This window comes from Canis lupus, chromosome 13 (assembly GCF_048164855.1).
Source record: "Canis lupus baileyi chromosome 13, mCanLup2.hap1, whole genome shotgun sequence".
NCBI classification, from domain to species: Eukaryota; Metazoa; Chordata; class Mammalia; order Carnivora; family Canidae; genus Canis; species Canis lupus.
The window spans coordinates 18,802,269-18,825,084 of NC_132850.1; the positions used below are offsets into that span (position 1 = coordinate 18,802,269).

The 22,816-nt window shown below is 40.0% G+C and overlaps 2 protein-coding genes across 2 annotated transcripts; both read left to right on the forward strand.

The window, feature by feature from the left end:
- The first annotated feature begins 1,603 nt into the window (after positions 1-1,603).
- Positions 1,604-2,572, forward strand: LOC140602154 (olfactory receptor 11G2-like). Its single transcript, XM_072771554.1, has one exon. It carries the CDS (start codon positions 1,610-1,612, stop codon positions 2,570-2,572), a length of 963 nt encoding a protein of 320 aa, XP_072627655.1. The 5' UTR covers positions 1,604-1,609.
- An 11,556-nt stretch (positions 2,573-14,128) lies between these two features.
- On the forward strand, positions 14,129-15,079 carry LOC140602155 (olfactory receptor 11G2-like). The gene has a single exon (XM_072771556.1). It carries the CDS (start codon positions 14,144-14,146, stop codon positions 15,077-15,079), a length of 936 nt encoding a protein of 311 aa, XP_072627657.1. The 5' UTR covers positions 14,129-14,143.
- Positions 15,080-22,816: the final 7,737 nt, after the last annotated feature.

Sequence of the window (22,816 nt, forward strand, 5' to 3'; positions counted from 1 at the left end):
TTGAATGAGGAGGTGAAGGGGAAAGAGAGAAAAACAGATGCATCAAGACAAATTTTAGAAATAGAGCAAACTGAAATTGCCACTGAGTTGTGTATGAAGGATAAGAGAGAGGGAGATGTGACATTAAAACATAACAGGAAAAAAAAAGCTCCCAAAGATTTACTCAACTACCCACATTACCAGTAATAAGATGGCCAAATAGATGAGTGAATATAAATTGAGATTTGAGGAAAACCAGCAAAACAATCCAAACCAAAAACACACAACCAACAACAATCCAAACAACAAACAACAAAGCAACATATCCCTTGAATCAATGAAATCCAAGTATCATGTCTGTAAATTAAAATTATAAACAGGTTTCATAAAATTTTTGTTTTAACTCCTGAGATTGCATAACCTGAGTTCAAGGGTTATATCAGACCCCGCCCTCTGCCACTTTTAAGTAAGCAATGTACCAAGTGACTCCAATATTAGTGTTAGCACGTTCTACAAAGAGACGGGCAAATTAGGGCAAAAATTTTTCTTCAACCAAGACAAAAAGTCCTGAATATTTTCATCCTAAATGAAAAGAGAGCTGTTTTAAAAATAAGAGATTTTTAAATAAAAACCTGCTTTCAGCTCCCCTTTTATGAGAAATAAATATATAATCTTTTTTAACTTAACCTTAGCTCCAATACAAACTAATTTAAAGCTGGGCAAAAGCACACAGAGATGGAGCACATAATGCAGTCTTCTCCTCCTCATCCCTTCCCACTCTGGCTGAGGCCAGCAAAGCCCTGTGGTAAGAGACACTGAGACAAAGATTGCTGGAATCTTGGAAGTTCTTGGTGGACACGTGAATACCCCTTGACATGGGAATCAAGTAAATGTTCTAAACATCTTTGACCCAGAGAAGTTCCTTCATCCTAAGGGTCACTGCATCCTTACCCTAGAGAACAGACCTTTTCCAATATGGTCAGAATATTGATGCTAAGTTAATTTTCAGGATATCTTTCTAAATGGCCTTAGAGGCTATTTTTGCAGGTAGTTTTCTCTGGCAAACCTGATGGATTTACCCATGAAATTGGTAGATAATAGCATTAGACTGAGTAAATCACCAGGTTAGGTTGAAATATAGCCAAATGTCAAATAATTTTTAATAGAAATCAAAAGTTCCACATTTTTCTTGCTCCAGAATCATATGACCAACAAGGCACCTGCCTACAAACAGCTGCATTCGGTGATACAAGCATCATCTGTACCTCCATCACTTCCATCACTTTCCATGACACTGCTGCTGGACATAACAAGGACTTCAGCCTACATTAAAAAGGCATTTCTCAAGAAAAGAGCTAAGCCAGTGTATTTACTTTAAGAGGAGAGAAAAAGAGAATTGTACATAGTAATGTCCGTCTACATTGCATTCTCCTACCCAGGATAAACTAAATTTGATGGGGATTTTAATCTATTTTGTTCACTGCTATATACCCAATATCCAGAAAAATTACCTAGCAACAGCAAACATTCAATAAATACTGAATTCATATGAACAAATAAACTAATCTCAATTTCTTCTTTGGACAAAGAAAATGAAGTCCCTCTGCTGCTTCGGGAATATTCAGTAATTATGGGTTCCTTCACAGCTCCCAGGCCCATGAAAGTCTCCAGCACCACCAACACGTCCAGCACCATCTCCGGCTTCATCCTCCTGGGCTTCCCTTGCTCCAGGGAGGGGCAGCTCCTCCTCTTTGGGCTCTTCTCCGTTCTCTACCTCCTCACCCTCATGGGCAACGGGTCTATCATCTGTGCCGTGCGCTGGGACCAGAGACTCCACACTCCCATGTACATCCTGCTCTCCAACTTCTCCTTCCTAGAGATCTGGTACGTCACCTCGACTGTCCCCAACATGCTGGCCAACTTCCTCTCTGACACCAAGGTCATCTCCTTCTCCGGGTGCTTTCTCCAGTTCTACTTTTTCTTCTCCTTGGGTTCTACAGAATGTTTTTTCTTGGCTATTATGGCGTTTGATCGGTACCTTGCCATCTGCCGGCCTCTACACTACCCAACCATTATGACAGGACGTCTCTGTGCCAGTCTTGTGGTCAGTTGCTGGGTACTTGGTTTTCTCTGGTTCCCAGTCCCTATCATTGTTATTTCCCAAATGTCCTTCTGTGGATCCAGGATCATTGACCACTTCCTATGTGATCCGAGTCCCCTATTAGCACTCACCTGTGCCAGAGCTCCAGTAATGGAGTTTTTTTGGATGATTTTAAGTTCCTTGCTCTTATTTATTCCTTTCTTCTGCATCATGGGGTCCTATACTCTGGTCTTGAGAGCTGTGTTGAGGGCCCCTTCTGCAGCTGGACGAAGAAAAGCTTTCTCTACCTGTGGGTCCCATCTGGCTGTGGTTTCACTGTTCTATGGCTCAGTGATGGTCATGTATCTGAGCCCGACATCTGAGCATGAATCTGGGATGCAGAAGATGGTGACTCTGTTTTATTCTGTAGGAACCCCACTCATTAATCCTGTGATCTATAGTCTAAGGAACAAAGATATGAAATGTGCCCTGCAGAAATTTCTAGGAATATAAAAAATTTTGACCTTCATTTTTTAAAAAGTCTTTGGGTAACTGGCCTACTTGCATACTTTTTCAGGTGAAAAAAATTAATAACTAATACCACTCTGAGAATTTCTCATCCTGTTACTTACCTTATTCATTGTGGTGATTTGTACTTTTCCTCGAATCATCAGAGCAAGAAAGAACTCAGAGACATTATCCAATTCCCTCATTTTATAGATGAAGAAGCTGGAGAATGGAAATTTTGAGGGACTTGCTCTGGTCATAAGTTTATAATGCACAGAAAAATCTTTTTACATTTTAAACAGCTGCTCTTACATGACGGATGAGCACTGGGTGTTATTCTGTATGTTGGCAAATTGAACACCAATAAAAAATAAATTTATTAATAAAAAAATAATAAATAAACAGCTGCTCTTTCTATTCATAAAGAAAGAAATACATAATAAACTATAAGAAAGCATTTTGTGGCATTCAGATGTGCAGCTATCAAATAGTCTCATCTGGGGAGGGAGAAATATATATTATTAATAGAAATGTACACTGGTGCAATTTCTACTTAGAATAAATTACAAACAATTTTTAAAACGTTTAAAAGCACAGTATCAAAAAATAAATAAATAAATAAAAATAAAAAATATATAAAAGCACAGTATCCATTAACCCAGCAATTGCACTCACTTCTAAGTACAGTCTATACATATAATCATATGTATGTGAAAATACACATACAGAATATTCATTATTGCAACAGCAAATTACTGGAAACCATGTACTTGTCCATTTGTTGAGCCCTGTTTAGATAACTTATGATGTGCCCATGCAATGCAAAATGATATAGCATTTTTTAAATGAGGGCGTTTTAGATGTACAGATATGGAACCACCTACAAGTTATGTTGTTAAGTGAATAAATGGTGTATAGTTTGTAAGCTGTCATTTATGTATAAAATTATAAACTTATGTGTTCACTTTTTTAAGAAAAAAGGATAGACTATCTTTCAAAGGATAGATGTGAAACCTAACAGTGGTTGCCCCTGGGCAGAAAGGATGGAGGGTGTCTTAGATACAAGAGAAAGGAAGAGATTTACTTGCACTAAGTACTCTTAGTATCTTGGATACAAAATTTCATTGATGATGATGATAATGATGATGTCATCTCTACTGGCAAATTTTCCAAGAATTGGATCCTGAGGAACAGTTCCCCCATGATTCCTGAGTTCCTTGAGGAACCTATAAAGCAAGCTGCCCTCCATATCATATGAAGGGGCCAGGATCTAAGAGCCCACAGATATCATTTCATTCAGACTTCTTAGTTCTGGAGAGAAAACATGGGAATTACTCTGTCATCTGAGGATTTGTAGGAGGAAGTAAACTGTGTTAAAGTTATACCTAGTCTCTTTTCAGAACTATTTATAGGTTTTACTGTTTACTCATTCATTAAGTAACGTTTAATGAGGGATGGCTCAGTCAGCTAAATGTCTGAATCTTGATTTCAGGGCTTAGGGCATAATCTCAGGGTCATGGAACTAAGTCCTGTGCGGGGCTTCTCACTTAGTCTGCTTTTCTCCATTTCCCTTTGCCCCTTCCCCCACTCACAGTATCCACATTCTCTCTCTGTCTCTCTCAAATAAATAAATAAGTAAATAAATAAATAAATAAATAAATCTTTTGAAAAAACAAACATTTAATTAATACTTTCAGTGTGTCAGGTACAGAGCCAGGAAATGAATCAAATAAGGAGAATAAGTCACATTTCAGCCCCCCATGGAGTTGACAGTTTATGATGGAAAAAAAGTTAAATTGTGAGATAGGTTATGACCAAGAGAGATATTAGTTGCTATAGAAGTCGGCTGGAGAATAGTGTGTGCAAAGCAGGGAGAGATGAAGGGCAAAAGAGCAGGAAAGTGAACTATTTCCACACAATTAACTATAGCTCATGGTCTACAGGGTCACAGTAAGATAGAGGTCAGGAGGGTTTCTAGGAAGTGTCTGTGAAGCTCCTATAGTCCAACTAATGTTCTCCAAAATACTGCAATTACAGGCAAAAGTCTGAATATAAAATATGACAAAAATTAAAATCAAAAAACATTTTTAAGAAACAACATGTGCAAATAAAAGTTATATTGTATAACTAAAATGTGGAAGTCATTCTTCAAGGGGCACCTGGGTGGCTCAGTGGTTGAGCATCTACCTTTGGCTCAGGGCATGTTCCTAGGGGCCTGGGATCAAGTCCCATATTAGGTTCCCCACAGGGAACCTGCTTCTCCCTCTGCCTATGTCTCTGCATTTCTCTGTGTGTCTCTTATGAATGAGTAAATAAAATCTTTTTTAAAAAATTATTCTTCAAGGGATGCGGAACCTCAAATAGCCCATCTGATTTCCTTTAGAGCAGGAACCATAAGAGATAGAAATTGCATCAGCCCTTTGCCCTGCCCTTTACATTCAGCATTATATCTCAAAGTAAAATCAGTTTTCTCTACTCAATATGCATTTTTAATATTGCAATTATTTTTATAATGAAAACATCTTAATCCTTTTCTTACTTACCCAACACTTGTTTATTATAAATATTTTTTAAACAATAAAGTATAAATGGATATAAACAAATCACCCCATCCTAAGACAACTATTATTGAATTTTAGGTAACCAACTCCTCAGACATATCTATCTGCATATGCATATTATATATAGTTTATAACTTATATAATTTATACACACCATATAGTTTTATGTGTATGGTCACAACAGACATGCTGCCTCAATGGAAGGCATTCTTCACTTTTTCCTTTACTTTTCTTTACTCTTTCTTTACTTACTTCCTCCCATAACTTCTACCCCACTTCTCCTCACAACCACCTTATAATCTATTCAATAAGAATATTAATAACCTAATATATATCCTTCTATGTTATTCTCCATATCCATCTAATTATATATTTATACACACAGAGACATGCACTGTCACATACTTACACGCCACATATACCTTCTATAACTATGCACAATATACACATATACTCCCCTAAATTTAGACAGTACAACTGTCTTAAAATATGGAAATATATAAACTTCTTTATATCTTGAGTTTTCTTCACTTAGCATTATATTGATGGGTTCCTTCAAAGTCACCTACTATAAATTTTAACTCATTCCTATTAGCCATTTAATTGGGCAAAATTAGCAGAATTTACTCAGCTATTTGTCTACTTATATCCATTAACTTCACTTCCTATCGTTGTTCATATAAACAATGATGCAACACACACACACACACACACACACACACACACACACACACATATGCTCTAAACTGCTTATGTCTTTCTTTTTATGGGAGATGTTTCCAGGAGTATACTTTCGAGCCAAAGAGTAGTACACATAATAGATATTGTTATATTGCTTTCACTCAATGCTATTCACAATCACGTTTCCACCATCTTTCTAAATATCCTATTTGCCCCTAGAAGCCAATATAAAGGCTTTAAACTTTCCCAGTCTGCCTCAGAAGAGATAGCCCATTGGTAATGAAGGTCATTGGCATTTCTTTTAATAGTGATAAGATCGAGCATTTTTTTCTTATGTCATTAATCAATGGATTTTCTCGACTGTGATTTGCCTGTTAACATCCTATCTATTTTTAAATTTTTTATTTAAATTCAATTTAGCTAACATATAGTGTATTATTAGTTTCAGGGATAAAATTTAATGATTCCTCAGTTGCATATAACACCCATTGCTCATTACATTAAGTGCCCACCTTAACGCCCATCACCCATCTACTCCATTCCCCCACCCACCACCCCTCCAGCAACCCTCAGTTTTTTCCCTATAGCTAAGAGTCTCTTATGGTTTGTCTCCCTCTCTCTTTTTATCTTATGTTAGTTCTCCGTCCCTTCCCCTAGATTCATGTGTTTTGTTTCTTAAATTCCACATATGAGTGAAATTATAGGGTATTTGCCTTTCTCTGACTGATTTATTTCACCTCCAAGAATTCTGGGAGAAGATACTTGGGCTGGGAGGATCAATGAGAAGAGAGGCTAACAAAAGCAAAGAAAAAGGAATACAAAGAATACAAAGAGGACACATCATGAATTAGCTCTCTTCATCTGCATGAATAAATTAATCTCCCCAGGTACCTCACACCACAGGGTTTAAAGTCATCAGTGCGGTGTTCTTGTCTACTTTTCAGAGGGTGAAAGTATTCACTCCATCGCATGCCTAAGTAGCTGGATGTGGCCATGGCGTAAAGACATCTGTAAGAAATGGTGGGGAAAAGGAAAATCACAGTAGGAATAATAATATTAGACTGAATTGTAGGTGTTCCTGTTTGTTGGTTTTGAATCCTGTGTAGTGGACAGAGGGAAACACTAAAGCTGTTCAAACAAGGAAGCAAAATGAACTAATAAGTCTTTTTTATATAAATTTATTTTTTATTGGTGTTCAATTTGCCAACATACAGAATAACACCCAGGGCTCATCCCATCCAGTGCCCCCCTCAGTGCCCGTCACCCAGTCACCCCCACACCCCGCCCACCTCCCCTTCCCCCACCCCTAGTTCATTTCCCAGAGTTAGGAGTCTCTCATATTCTGTCTCCCTTTCTGATATTTCCCACTCATTTTTTCACCTTTCCTGTTTATTCCCTTTCACTATTTTTTATATTCCCCAAATGAATGAGACCATATAATGTTTGTCCTTCTCCAATTGACTTATTTCACTCAGCATAATACCCTTCAGGTCCATCCACATCAAAGCAAATGGTGGGTATTTGTCATTTCTAATGGCTGAGGAATATAAAAACAGACACATAGGTCAATGGAACATAATAGAGAATCCAGAAGTGAACCCTCAACTTTATGGTCAACTAGTATTCGACAAAGGAGGAAAGACTATCCACTGGGGGGAAAAAACAGTCTCTTCACTAAATGGTGCTGGGAACATTGGACAGCCACTTGCAGAAGAATGAAACTAGACCATTCTCTTACACCAGACACAAAGGTACACTCAAAATGGATGAAAGAAAGATCTCAATGTGAGACAAGATTCCATCCAAATCCTAGAGGAGAACACAGGCAACACCCTTTTTGAATTCGGCCACCGCAACTTCTTGCAAGATACATCCATGAAGGCAAGAGAAAGAAGAGCAAAAATGAATTATTGGGTCTTCGTCAAGATAAGTAGCTTCTGCACAGCAAAAGAAACAGTCAACTAATAAGTCTTTAGGTGAAACTCCTTCCACAGTTGAAGACAGAGGGACAGAGACTGCGTCGTGCGGGAAGAGCTGCACTCCACCGGAGATGGGGAAGGCCCAGAGCGCAACTCCCAAAGGCAACTGCGGGAGCGGAACTACAAAATGCTCTGTTCTAGCCTCTCTTGGACCTGGAAGTGTGCCCTGAGATTCAGCTGCTGGAGGCTCACAGAGCCCAACCACAAACAGGAAAGGAAGAGATCTGTAAAGGAACCAGGTAGGAGCCAAGAAGATCGATTTCTGCTGAAACTGCACAGCCCTTTATGCCTGAGATCTCATCACATCTTCCTCCATCTCTCATTTTTGGAAAATCCCAGAAGGTTCTGTCCCTAAAACCCATGATTCATATCACTCACTGGAGATGGAGTAGCTTCCTGCATGAAGCCACCACACCTGTGTTCCTTTGGTGGACTCTCCCCTGGGCAGTAGCGGGTCCCCTGAGTGAGTTTGGAGAGTGACTAGTCTCATGTCATCCCTGAGAAGCTTGGGGCTGGAAAAGGATAATATTTTCTGCTCTGCTAGAAAACAAAAGTGGAAGGTATCAGGGTCTCCAGAGAAGGCAGGCCCCAGGGGAAGAAAAGAACTAGCACAGAACAGTCTCCTGACACCATTCTCTTTCTAGAAGTGCAAAGGTGATCCCCACGGAGCAGGGCTCCCTCCCTGGATGCTCTGCTTGTAGCCTTTCCTGCCTCCAGCAAACACCAAGACCTCACCCTACTTCCACACCTCCACTCAGTGACGGTTATTGTGGAGGATACCTGCTTTCCTCTCCAAGAAGACCAGACACTGGAAAAGAATCCTCAGGTTTGGGTTTCTCATTTGTCCCCTTGAAAGGGATGATGTGCTGCTTCACGAAGAAAATAAACATAAAAGAGCCAGAAAAACTACTACCCCCTAAATGAGGTTCCCTTCCACTTTGCTTCAGGCACATATCACATAGTTAATTCCTAACCATTTTTGTATCAGGACCTATGTAAGTTTCTTCCACATATTATCTCGTTCAGAATCCCAAATTCTTTGGTGGAAATGTTACTTTGCCAGTTTTATAGATGAACAAACTGAGAAATTGTTTATATAGTTGACAACGTGTCCGCAGCTGGTGATTCAAGCCGTAGCCCCCTTACTCCAAATCCTTTGCTTTCTCCTATGCTTAGCTGCCTGTCACTTCTCGTCAAGGAGAACACTGTTCCTATTTTCAAGGACTTTGCAGAAATGGAACAGGTGTGACAATCTGCCCAAACCAGATGAAGCAGAGAGACATGCCGCTATGAGAGAAGCCAACAGCGCTCCCATACACCGTGTCTGCTCGGGCCTGCCTTAAGAAAAAAGCAAAATATCAAAGAAATGTTTTTCTCATCCTACAGCTCAGGACCTGGCCATCCTAGATGGGGCCTAGTCTAGCCCAACTTTTTCAAGATATAATGAAAGTGAGAGTATAAGTTATTTTGTTCGGCTTTGTCAATTAACCTGGTCTAAGATCCTGAATACCTAACACAGCTCTGACAGCCCCGTGTCCACACGGGCACGCGTTGACGCAGCACCTCCTAAAGCTGAGTCTGGAGAACCTTCCTGCCATCGACCAAAGCCCCACACCAAGTAAGCGTTGCCGCTCTCTGCACAGAGCAGCCAACTAATAAAAGGTGAGTGACAATGCAGTCTTGTTAGAAATACCTTTTTTTTTCCATCCACTGGCAATTTCCTGAGGTCCAGCATGAAACGGTGATGGCACAAGAGAAGCATTCTTCACGCGCTTCTTGTTTTCTAGGGCAGCTCTGTCCTACTCTCAAAGTTGGAGAATTGCCCTGAAAGATAGTTGGCCTGGAATCTTTTGGCTTCAGGTATAAGAAACAATCTGCCCAACTGATATTTTATCTGAGACATAAATGTGACTAAAATATCACCTCTAGACCCGTTGAGTCTTCACAGCGCATACAGTCATGCTGTACTTGGAACAGTAAGCATTTTATAATAAAAAGTGATTAAAAGTCATATGCTGCTACTGCCTTTCCATATAAAGAAATCAAAGCTTATAAAGATTTAAAAAAAAAAAAAACTCCACTAGAGCCACTAAGCAACTCTGTTGTGACACTGAATCTAGAATTTCCATCCCTACCTCAATACCCAGAGCGGTGGGACTGCAACTGTCTTAAGCAGTTAGGATACTCTGGGTCTTGGGTGGAACATGTCCTACCACCCAGAACATTCCATCTCGCATTGCTTCCTTTGAATGGAATTCCTCTCAAGTTTGGGCCAATGCTCTGGTAGTCTCAGGCCATTTGGAGTCTTTCTTCTACATTTTATTTCCTAAAATTTCATCTCACAGGATCTTTGAAGTTCAAATGAAGTAACTGGTAAATACTTATCTACTTATCATCTACCCATATTCTCGGTACCAATCAATGTACATATTCATTTCTTTGACAAAGATTTACAAAATACTATTTTCTTCAGACTGTGCTGGGCACTGAATTTTTTTTTTAAGATTGTATTTATTTATTTAGGAGAGAGAGAGAGATCACAGAGAAAGGGAGAAGCAGACTCCCCACTGAACAGGGAGCCCGATGCAGGACTCAATCCCAGGACCCAAATATCAAGACCTGAGCTGAAGGCAGACGCTCAACTGGCTGAGACACCCAGGGGCCCCTGAGCACTGGATTTAAAGAGTGCAAGACAAAAACAAAAACCCTGAGGCAGGAAAGTACTCGATTGCTTCTAGAAACCAGAAGAAGGCCAGTGTTGTATCTCTGAACCATTATGTGCATATATGTGAGTGTTTGTATGTGTGTGCATGTGTAGAGACAGAAAAAGGCAAATCCTGATAGCTTTTTAGACTCATTTTTGTAATTTAGCTGAGAGCTGTCCATACAGTTCATCCCAGCTGACCCTCCTTTTTCTTAAAAGGCATTATTGCTGGAGCGCGTTGCCATTGTCCCAGTCAAATGGACGCCCTTGCTGTCCTGCTTATCAATATGAAGAGCAGGAGTCAGTAAACTATGACCAATGGAACAAATCTCGCCTGCTGCCTGTTTTTGTATGGCCAGTGAACTAAGAATTTTTATGTTTTTAACTTGAATTTTAAAATCAAAATAAGAAAAACATTCTGTAACGCATGAAAGTTATATGAAATTCAAATTTCAGTGGACACAGATGACAATTTACTGGAACACAGCCATGTGCATTCTTCTAGGTATTGTCTGTAGTTAACTTTCACACAACAGCAAAGGTGAGCAGTTGTGACAGAGACGACATGGCCTGCAAGCCAATTTTTTTCAAGATAGATTGATTGATTGATTGATTGATTGATTGAAGAGAGAGAACACAGAGGGAGAGGAAGAAGTAGTCTCCATCCCAGGACTGCAGGATCCTGGCCTGAGCTGAAGACAGACACTTAACCGAATGAGCCACCCAGGTGCCCTGGCAAGCCAAAATTTTTAAGAGAAAATTTACTGACCCTTGGCATAAAACATTACAGAAATGGATCCATCTTTACTGAAATGCTGGCTAGTGTGGGTATAACCCAAATACGTGCACTTCCCAGGGAGGTGAGCACAGGGAGGGGCACATTTCGCAGCCCCTCTGCCTGTTGAACCGTATTTTATATTTGAAGTCCTTGTGTTAGTGAAGGTGTGTGTGTGCCTCCTTTGCACAACAGTGTATGTTTCTGGGGGGGGGATGTGTGTACAAGGGACAAAGTACAGAGAAAGTGTGTATATGTGTGTGTGTTTGACTCACAGCATCATGAGATGAGGTTGGAAATGTTAAGCAGAGTCAAATCAAAGACCCTGGTTTGAAAAAAATAATATTAATTAATTAATTAATTAATTAATTAATTAAAAATAAAAAGACCCTGGTTTGGAGATCTTACTTTACGTGCTTTGGGAAGTTAATTGAAGTCTGTGTGCAAGAAAAAGGACTGATCTGATTTTGCTTTTTTAAACAGTCCCTCTGGCTGTGGCGTGGATGGCAGGCTGTAGAGGGCAAGGGTAGAAGCAGGAAGCGGGACAGCATCACCACGGTCCAGCAGAGAAAGAAAGCAGCTTGAACTACAGAGAAGTGGGTGAGCCTGAGACTTATTCTGGAAACAAATGAACAGAAATTGCTGATGAATTAGATGTGAGGGTAAAAGAAAGGGAAGAAATACTACACTGAAATAAGCTCTGCCCAGGGGGGAAAAAATAGTTCTTAGGCATTTAATTCAAGGACCAATTATTAGATTGTTGAGCAGATGCTTTTTCCTAAAATGAAATTTCAGAAATAGAGCAAAACAACTCTGGTCAAAAATGCTAATCACTATTTGTTATCAATTACTATTAGTAGCTATTGTTTTTTATCAAATTCAGTTACCTTCCTCTAAATTGGTATTAGACTTATAGACTTAATCTTTTTTTTTTTTTTTTTGGAGTCTATCAAGGACCTTCACCCCTAGCAGAATGCTTTCTGTGTGTCCCTGTTTTCATCCTTTACCGATGAGTGGCCGCCTGTGACTACAGCGCAACCTTGAAAACACAGCGCAGGGGACACTTCAGAAAAGGCGAAGTGCTTAGTGTCCTCAGACACGAGTGAAGCTGGGACAGAGCAACTTTATTTGGGGGAGGGGGTGAAAGAAAAAAAAACATCCAAAATTTATTCTCCAACAAGACAGACAGCATCAGCAGGTAAAAACTACAGGGGTTACACTCTCTGTTGTCTGCTTCCAACTCCCCTTCTTAAATGATCCCTGTGTAGTCTCAGAAATTTTTGGAGACAAATGAATTTAAAGGCAGAAAAGGAAAAGACTTCTAGGAAATGGAAGTTCTTGTGCGTGAATCTAGCAGAGTCCATTAAACCCCATTCCAGTTTATATATGTTAAATAGAGTCGGGTAAGTCTGTGGACATTTTATCAGCACCAAAAATCCCCCTGCCATCAGAATCAGAAGATCCTGAGTTTAAAATGACCCAGAGAAGGTCTTAAAAAATATCTATTTATTAGGGCACCTGGGTGGCTCAGTGGTTGAGTGTCTGCCTTCAGTTCAGGTCATGATCCCCGAGTCCTGGGATCGAGTCCCACATCAGGCTCCCCACAGGGAGCCTGCTTCTCCCTTTGCTTGTGTCTCTGCCTCTGTATGTCTCTCACAAATAAATAAATAGACATCTTTCTAAAAATAATAAGTATTTACTGTGTTATAACTGCCCTAGTCTCATCCCTCTCCCAGCACCTGCACACACACAAATTGTATTCTTACTCAGTCCCAACTCTCTAAGCGCCCACACCAGTACCCGAGAAGGAGCGTGTGCTGGTTCTTTTACTCTTGGTCCTATAGTTTCCTCAGAACTTGACAACTCACAGTAAGAAATTCTTAGAAAAAAATAAAAATAAATAAAAATAAAAAAGAAATTCTTAGAAATTATTAAGAGTAGTAAGAAATTATTATTCCTTGTGCCTAATTTCAAAAAGCAAAATATGGATTTAATATAAAAGCAGGGGTGGGGGACACAGATTCTCTGTTGCTCAACCACTTTGTCTTGAGGTCATCCTAAGTAATTACTGAGGAATGGAATAAGATTTTAGCTTTGCATCCCCTACAAATCACCATTACTTAGAATTCCATGTTATTAATAATATCCATAGTTTGCATTATTAGACTAGAATTATATCTACAATAGTAGACTGGGAAAATTCATATCTCTTTTTCAGGTAAACACAGACCGGTTTCAACGTGGCCATTGACAATTTCCTCACGTTGGGCAACTGTGGATGGCCGTCTAAATTGCTCTTTTAACACAACAGGAACTAAGGCTAATTCCCTCCAGTTGGCTTGAGTGTTTTTTACACAAGAAATTGGTATATAATATTAAATTAATAATTTAATCATTTGGTTTTAAATAAGGCCAGTTTCAAAAATCATGTAAAAGAAGTCATTCAAAAACTTCCACGTTTGTGCTACATAACTTGTTTCTCAGTTTCTGCCACAAATGCAATGATGTCACCTCTTTAAAACTAGAAAAAAACTCCATTTTGTAAGAATAGGTAGGTAGGTCCATTTTGTAAGAATAGGTAGGTAGGTAGACAGAAACTCTATTAAATATAAGGTCTAATATAATCTTAAAACACCTCTACAACACTGTCCTTCAAGATCGTATCAATTCTAACCAAAGTTATCTTGAGGCCACAGTGAAAATGTCGATGAGAGTAAAAAGCAACCCAGTTCAGTACTTGTTTCAAAGAAAAAAATGTAACTATTAACATATAGGACTTTATTTTCTTTCCCAGGATGGTTTAAATATAACCTGGGCCCCCAGCTGTCCTTACACTGCCATCCAATAATGTAATCATCTGTTCACGCTCCCAGACCCATGAAAGTCTCCAGCACCACCAACACGTCCAGCACCATCTCCAGCTTCATCCTCCTGGGCTTCCCTTGCTCCAGGGAGGGGCAGCTCCTCCTCTTTGGGCTCTTCTCCGTTCTCTACCTCCTCACCCTCATGGGCAACGGGTCTATCATCTGTGCCGTGCGCTGGGACCAGAGACTCCACACTCCCATGTACATCTTGCTCGCCAACTTCTCCTTCCTAGAGATCTGGTACGTCACCTCGACTGTCCCCAACATGCTGGCCAACTTCCTCTCTGACACCAAGGTCATCTCCTTCTCCGGGTGCTTTCTCCAGTTCTACTTTTTCTTCTCCTTGGGTTCTACAGAATGTTTTTTCTTGGCTATTATGGCGTTTGATCGGTACCTTGCCATCTGCCGGCCTCTACACTACCCAACCATTATGACAGGACGTCTCTGCGCCAGGCTTGTGGTCAGTTGCTGGGTACTTGGTTTCTTCTGGTTCTTGATTCCCATCATCATCATCTCCCAAATGTCCTTCTGTGGATCCAGGATCATTGACCACTTCCTATGTGATCCAGGTCCTCTTCTAGCACTCACTTGCAAAAAAGCTCCTGTGGTAGAGCTTGTCTTCTCCACTCTAAGTCCTCTGCCCCTCATTATTCCCTTTCTCTTCATCATGGGATCCTACACTCTGGTCCTAAGAGCAGTCCTGAAAGTCCCTTCCACAGCTGGACGAAGAAAGGCTTTCTCCACCTGTGGGTCTCATCTGGCCGTGGTTTCACTGTTCTATGGCTCAGTGATGGTCATGTATGGGAGCCCAACATCTGAGCATGAAGCTGGAACACAGAAGATCGTCACTCTGTTTTATTCTGTAGTGACCCCACTCCTTAATCCTGTGATATACAGTCTTAGGAACAAAGATATGAAGCATGCCCTGAAGAAACTTCTGGGAATATAAAAAAGTGTTCATCAATAAAGGCTCTTGGGAAATTTGAGCCCAATATTATATTTAACTTATTTATAAAATTGTACTTAATTTATTTTCAGGTTAAAAAACTAGTTTTTTTATTTATTTGAATATAGTTGACATACAATATTACAATAGTTTGGGGTATATAATTTAGCAATTTGACAAGTTTATACGTTATGCTATGGTCATCACAAGTGCAGCTATCAAAAAAAAATTTTTTAAAGAAATAAGTGTAGCTATCATCTGTGTCATTATATCACTATTACACCGTCATTGATTGTATTCCTCATGCTCTGGCTTTTTATTCCTGCAACTTACTCCCCGCATAAGGGAAGGCCTGTATCTCCCTCTCATCTTCATTCATTTTGTCCAACCCTGTCCTCCTCCCCACTGGCAACCATTAGATTATTCTGCGTATTTATAAGTTTAATTCTGCTTTTTCTTTATTCATGCTTTAAAACACTATTTTAAAAAATAAAATAAAATAAAATACTATTTATGAGTGGGATCATATGGTGTTTTATCTTTCTCTGACTTATTTCACTTACCAAAATACTCTCGTGCTCGCTTTGGCAGTACATACACTTAGCAAAATACCTTCTATCTCCATCCATGTTGTCTCCAATGGCAAGATCCCACCCTTTTGCGGCCATGTAATGTTTATTCATTGTGCATATTTCCTTAGCCACTTGTCTGTTAATGGTTACTTAGGTTGCTCCATGTCTTGGCTGTTATAAATAATGCAGCAATATACATAGGGATGTGTATATCATTTTGAGTTGGTGTTTTCATTTCCCCTGGTTAAATATCCAAGAGTGGGATTACTAGATCATATGGTATTTCTATTGTTAAATTTTTGAGGAACCTCCATACTGTTTTCCATGGTGGCTGCACCAGTTTGCATCCCTGCCAACCGTGCATGAGGGCTCCTTTTTCTTCACATCCTTGCCAACAACACTCATCGTTTCTTGTGTTATTTATCATAGCCATTCTGACAGATGTGAGGTGACGTCATTGTGGTTTTGATTTGCATTGTCCCTGATGATTAGAGATGTTGAACATCAAAAAAAAAAAAACCTAGTTTTTTCCAATAATTATTCATCCTTGATCTGACCAAAAACCTCGAGCACCTATAAGCATGTATCTGCTGTTTACTTCTTCCCTTGGCTCTTGATTTCTCCTGTTTATTAGCATGCAATTTTTTAACATTGAAACTAAACATTATATTTCAAAAATTGTGAAGACAATTGGTGTAGTAAATCAACAGAGGTTCAGTTTTCTTGTAGCAGTACAAAAAAGTAGAGACAGATCATTTTGATCTCATTTAAGGACTATATTTAGGTATAAAAATAGCCTTGGTCAGTTTTGCCTGTTTCTGCAAGGCAACTCGTACTCCAGGAACACAGCCTTCTGAGTCTCACCCGCAAGCCTGGACAGTTCTCAGGGTCCCTACCCTGTAGTGCCCTGGCTTCCTACTCTGCACTCCGTGAACCCTGTGCTCCTAAAACCTCTGCTCAGTGCTTTACACTCCTACTCTTACCTTCTACTGTATTTCTTGGGCTCTCATCTTGCACATTAGTGGCTTAGAAATCAAAAAATGCCTTGAAGGGATATTGCATCATATTTGGACCCTCACTTCTCTGTGGTCTTCCTCTCTCCAGGGTTTGTTTCTCAAACTCCAGCTTCTCTAGTAGCCACAAACACCAAATCTTTTATCTCCTCAGCAGAGAAATCACTGCCTTCTGCAGAGACTTCACTCTTCCTTCCCTCCATTCTTTCCCACGCGCCTCCATATCCCCAGACGACACCGTCACCCAATGAATTGTCAAACGTCCTCAGGAAGAAGCACCCAAGGTGAGTGTGGAACTTGTTTCCTTGTCCTCCACTTCTGGGAATTGTGTCCTCTGAAGTCTTGCCTGTGCCGACTGTTCTCCAGTGACTCAAATGACGGTGTTGGGGCTTCTGTCCAGATTTCATGGTCACTTTTGGTGGAAAGGTTAGTGTGATACAAGCTTCTTAGTCACAACAATAACCAGAGAAATTCTTTTCTTTGCTTCAATCACATCTAAATTCCACGTGGTCTCACTTCCTTCACTTGCTGAACATGATCTTGTAGCAAAAATGCAGAGACAAGTGAGAGGCATGTGGGTACAGGGACCAGCATAAACACAAGTTTGGGGTACAGACCTTCTCTTCTTTTTATTGCAAGCACCTCTAGATTCCCAAAGAGAAGGGGAAGCAGTGGAGTCCTGCTTACAGTAAAATCAGAGGTAACACTAGAACCACAGGGAACAAATTTAGGCTTTTTTTTCTGTATAAGAGAAGCTCAGCAATTGTAGGTCACCAAAAATATTTACACAAGAGGTATATAGTCACTTGGACTAGTTTTCCTTGAACTCCCTCCTAGAACCTAAATGAAAGGTCACTTTAATATTGAAATGTCTTTACCAATTCAACGACTTGATCTGCAGATAAAGAAAATGAAGGTTGGGAATCAGGGGTGGCAGGTTGAGGATAATGGCTTTATTGGTAAAAAACAAAAATTGCCTATTCACCACCCTTTTAACTAGTTGCTTTTTTGTTACCAACTAATCCTATATTTCTGTCTTTAGGGCTTTTCAATTATTTTCCCAACAATAATTTAGGAAGTCTCAATCATTTGCCAGTTAAAGTTTCCTAACATACATAAAACTTGGGATGCGTGGGTGGCTCAGTGGTTGGGCGTCTGCCTTTGGCCCAGGGCATTTGGCGTCTGCCTTTGGCCCAGGGCATGATCCTGGAGTCCTGGGATCAAGTCCCACATCAGGCTCCCGGTGCATGGAGCCTGCTTCTCCCTCTGCCTATGTCTCTACCTCTCTCTCTCTCTCTCTCTCTCTCTCTCTCTGTGTGTCTCTCATGAATAAATAAATAAAATCTTTTAAAAAAATACATAAAACTCTATGAACAGTAAGAGAACAGAACAATATCCCAATAGGAAAATAAACAAAAGGATATAGACAACATGCAGGAAAGATTCTTAAACATATGGAAAGAGCACCAATTCATTCATAAAAAGATAAAGGTACAATAAGCCTATAATGGAATTTCATCTTTAACCCATCAGAGTGACAAAGATCAAGCAGTTTGATAAGCGCTGTGTGGCTGAGGATGGTGAAATGGCTTCTCTCGTGCTTGTTTGTGGAAGAATAAATTTCACAGGTTCTAAACAGCACAATTAGGCAACTTTGATCAAAATTTAGAAGACATACACCCTGCAACCCAGCAATCCAACTTCTAAGGTCCTCAGTAAAGAGATATTCTCACACATGTGGGAAATGATGAAAATATAAGAATATTCATTACAGTATTTCTTTAAGATTTATTTATTTATTTGTTCATGAGAGACACACACAGACAGGCAGAGACACAGGCAGAGGGAGGAGCAGGCTCCATGCAGGGAGCCGGATGTGGGACTCGACCCCGTTCTCCAGGATCAGGCCCTGGGCTGAAGGCGGCGCCAAACCGCTGAGCCACCCGGGCTGCCCTATTCATTACAGTATTGCAGCAATAGCAAAATGTTGAGAAAAATGTCAGTTCCTATTAATAGCAGACTAGTTAAATAAGCTACAGTTCAGTCATACAATGGAATACTGTCTTTGATCTTATAAAATGTGAAGTAGCTCGGGGATATGTAATATCATGTAATATCTCCAAGGTATATTTCGGGACCTATTATTATTTTTGAAGTATAGTTGACATCCAAGATATACCTGCTGAGTGAAGAAAGCAAGTTGAGTAGCTGAGTGTAACTACCTTTCATGTAAATGTATAAACTACCTCCTAAAGGAGATCTAGAAACTAATAACAGGGGTTGCTTCAGGTGAGGAGAATGAAACTGGACCACTTTCCAACACCATACACAAAAAATAAACTCAACATGGGTTAAAGACATAAATTTGAAACCTGAAGCCATAAATATCCTAAAAGAAAACATAAGCAGTAATTTCTTTGACATCAGTCATTAGTAACAATTTTCTAGATATGTCTCCTGAGGCAAGAGAAACAAAAACAAAAATAAACTATTGGGACTATGTCTAAATAAAAAGCTTTTGCACAGTGAAAGAAACCATCAGTAAGACAAAAAAATAACCTTCAGACATACAGATGGCCAACAGACACATGAAAAGATGTTCAACATCACTAATCATCAGGGAAATGCAAATTAAAACCATAATGAGATATCACCTTAGGTCCATCTATTGATATCACCTTAGATTTGTCAGAACAGCTAAAAAAAAAAAAAGATAAGAAATAACAAAGATTGGTGAGGATGTGGAGAAAAAGTAACCCTTGTGCACCATTGGTGGCCATGTAAATTGATATGACCAATTTGGAAAACAGTATGAGGGTTCCTCAAAAAGTTAATAATAGAAATACCATAGAATCCAATAATTCTAGTACTGGGTATTTACCCCAAAAACACTAATTCAAAAGATATATGTACCCTCCAGTGTTAATTGCAGCATTATGATAGCCAAGATAATGGAAGCAGCTTAAGTGTCTATCAATAAATGAATGGATCAAGAAGATGGGGGGCTGTATATTTATATATAATGGAATATTAGCCATAAAAAAGGATGAGATCTTGCCATTTGTGACAATGGATGGACCTAAAAGGTATTACGCTATGTGAAATAAGTCAGGCAGAGAAAATCAAATACCATATGATTTCACTTATGTGTGGAAGCTAAAAAGCAAAACACATGAATAGATAAAAAGCAGAATCAAATCTATGAATACAGAGAACAAACTGATGATGGCCAGAAAGGAGAAGAGTAGCAGGATGGGCAAAACGGGTGAAGGGGAATAGAAGACACAGGCTTCCGTTATGGAATGAGTAAGTGATGGAAATAAAAGGCACAGAATAGGGAATATAGTCAATGATGTTATCATAGTGTTGTATGATGACACGACAGCTACACCTACGGTGAGCATAGCATAACGTATTATTTGACAAGCACTGAGTACCCTATGAAATCACTGAATTGCTCGCTGTATTATACACCTGAAACAAATATAACACCATGTTGACCATACTGGAATTAAAATTTAAAAAATAAATAAAGTTGTTGAATCACTACATTGTCCCTGCAACTAACGTAACACTGGAGGTCAACTACAACTCGAAGTTAAAAATAAATAAATTAATATTTTTTAGGAAAAGAATATAAGTGCTTCTAGGAATTCCTCTGTAAGTCACTATATAACTAACTACTCCTAGAGAGTAATGAGCTCCCCAAAACAAAATGACTATAAAATATGACATGAATTAAAGTCCAAATTGAAATATTTTTTCAAAATTTTTAGGAGGGCACCTGGGAGGCTCAGTCAGGTAAGCCACTAACTCTTGATTTCAGCTCAGGTCATGATCTCGGGGCTGTGGGATTGAGCCCTACAACAGACTCCACACTGGGTGTTGGGGCTCCCTTGGGATTCTCTCTCCCTTTCCCTCTGCCCCTCCCTCCCAGTTCACATGCAAACATGTGCATGCTCTTTTTCTCTCTCTTTCAAATAATAATAATTAAAATAAAACAAAATCTGTAGTAAACACAAGTTTTTGTAATAGAAAGCTGGATACTTCAATCTACCATCCTGATAAGAATAAAGAAAAATACTGAATCTTTTAAATCTCTACACCAATGTGGGGCTTGAACTCACCACCGAGATCAAGAGTGGCATGCTCCACCTACCGAGCCAGCCAAGCACCCTGAAAGATACTGAATTTTAAAAATAATAATAAAACTTGAAAGTGCTGACAATATGGAGAGACAACATGAAACTGCTAGGTCAATTTTTTTTTTGGAAGTCTGAGTGGTAAGCACTAAAGTCATTCAAGTTCAGAATGCACTTGCCTAGGGCAGCCCGGGGGCCCAGCAGTTTGGCGCCACCTTCAGCCCAGGGCCTGGTCCTGGAGACCCGGGATCGAGTCCCACGTTGGGCTCCCTGCATGGAGACTGCTTCTCCCTCTGCCTGTGTCCCTGCCTCTCTCTCTCTCTCTCTCTCTCTTTCTCTGTCTCTCATGAGTAAATAAATAAAATCTTTAAAAAAAAAAAAGAATGCACTTGCCTATAGTTCAAATCCTTATGCATCATGGCAATGCCTGGCAGGAGAGATGGAGATGGGATCCTAGGGCTCACATGAAGTTGAGGGAACTTCATAGGGAACCCTTAGTGGTCTTTATCCTCAAGTAAGCATGAACCAGAACTAAACCTCACACCATTCAGAGAAAAACCAAAAATTACCATCCCTGGAAGTTTGTGGCCATGGTTCAGCTGTTGCTTGGATTTACGCATACCATTTCCTCCAATTGCCCCAATATATTGTCAGGCTATGGGAGAGGGGAGTGGGAACTTATTGTTCAATAGGTACAGAGTTTCAGTTTGGGATGATGAAAAAGTTCTGGAGATGGATGTTGGTGATGGTTGCGTTACAATGTGAATATATTTAATGCTTCAGGACTTTGTATCTTAAAATGGTTATCATGGGGGCACCGAGGTAGCTCAGTTGGTTAAGTGTCTGCCTTTGGCTTGGGGTCAGATCCCAGGGTCCTGGGGTTGAGCCCTAAGACCCTGCTCAGCGGGGGACCTGCTTCTCCCTCTCCCGCCTCCCGCGTGGGCTCTCACGCGGGTGCTATTTTGCTCTCAAATTAAAAATAAATGGTTAAAATGACCATTTTTATGCTATGCATATTTTACCACAATACAAAATATTGTAAAATCATGAAAAAGAGATAATAGAGGCAAAAGACATAAAAATACCTGAATTAAAAGGAGAAAACAAGAAAGAAGAAACAAAGAACACATAGGACAGACAGAAAACAGAGTCTGTTAGTAATTAAGGGCTGGAAGCAAAGATTTATGGAAGTGTGTGAAGAAAACACACTCCCAGGGTATAAACAATATACACGGTAAACATTTACTGTATTTCACAGTGAAAACTATTTCTCTTGAAAACAAAAAGAAATTCTCTAGAAATCCACGCAGACACCTCAGCACAGCCTTTACGACATTATTCCTGCCTTCACTCTGGGAGCCAATTGGACCCAAACTATGTAAAAACTGAATAAAGAAAGGATGTCGCACCGAAGAGTCCTGAGGGAGTCATAGACCCTCTCAAGGGGAGACCGAGGACTTGGCAATAGTCTCTAAGATGAAACCTTAATTGCCCCCCAGAGTCTCAACAATACACCCATCACCTTTGTTCATCTGTATCCTCATCTCGAAATCTCATGAGGTTTGCATCTCACTTCTTTCAGCTATTTTACAGCAAAATAGCCAATATATAAAATTCACCTGTTAATAAAAAATAAAATATAAAAAAATAAAAATAAATAAAATAATAATAAAATCCACCTGCTGATGTCCTCTGGTGAGAGAGACAAATGACAGATCTGTGTGCTGGGGGGCTGAGTTGCTTACACACGCCCCTGAAAACACCAATGGGCAACCGAGGCCCACAGCTCAAAGGCAGATGGCGGGTCTGTGCTGCCTTCACGGGCTCCCCCCTCGCCCCCAGAAGCACCCCCTGCCCTGACTGCAGCCCCATGGGCCCCGACACGTGGGGCAATCTTTACACCTCTCAAGTAGGGAGACCCCAGAGGATAGAAGTCAGGGGTGGCGGTGACGGTGGGGGTGGAGCACAATTTTTAAGAGTTTTTTCAAAAAGAGAAAAGGAGGCAAGCCGACC

Coding starts and splice junctions, on each gene's coding strand:
- LOC140602154 (XM_072771554.1), top strand. CDS start 1,610: ATGGGTTCCTTCACAGCTCCCAGGCCCATGAAAGTCTCCAGCACCACC.
- LOC140602155 (XM_072771556.1), top strand. CDS start 14,144: ATGAAAGTCTCCAGCACCACCAACACGTCCAGCACCATCTCCAGCTTC.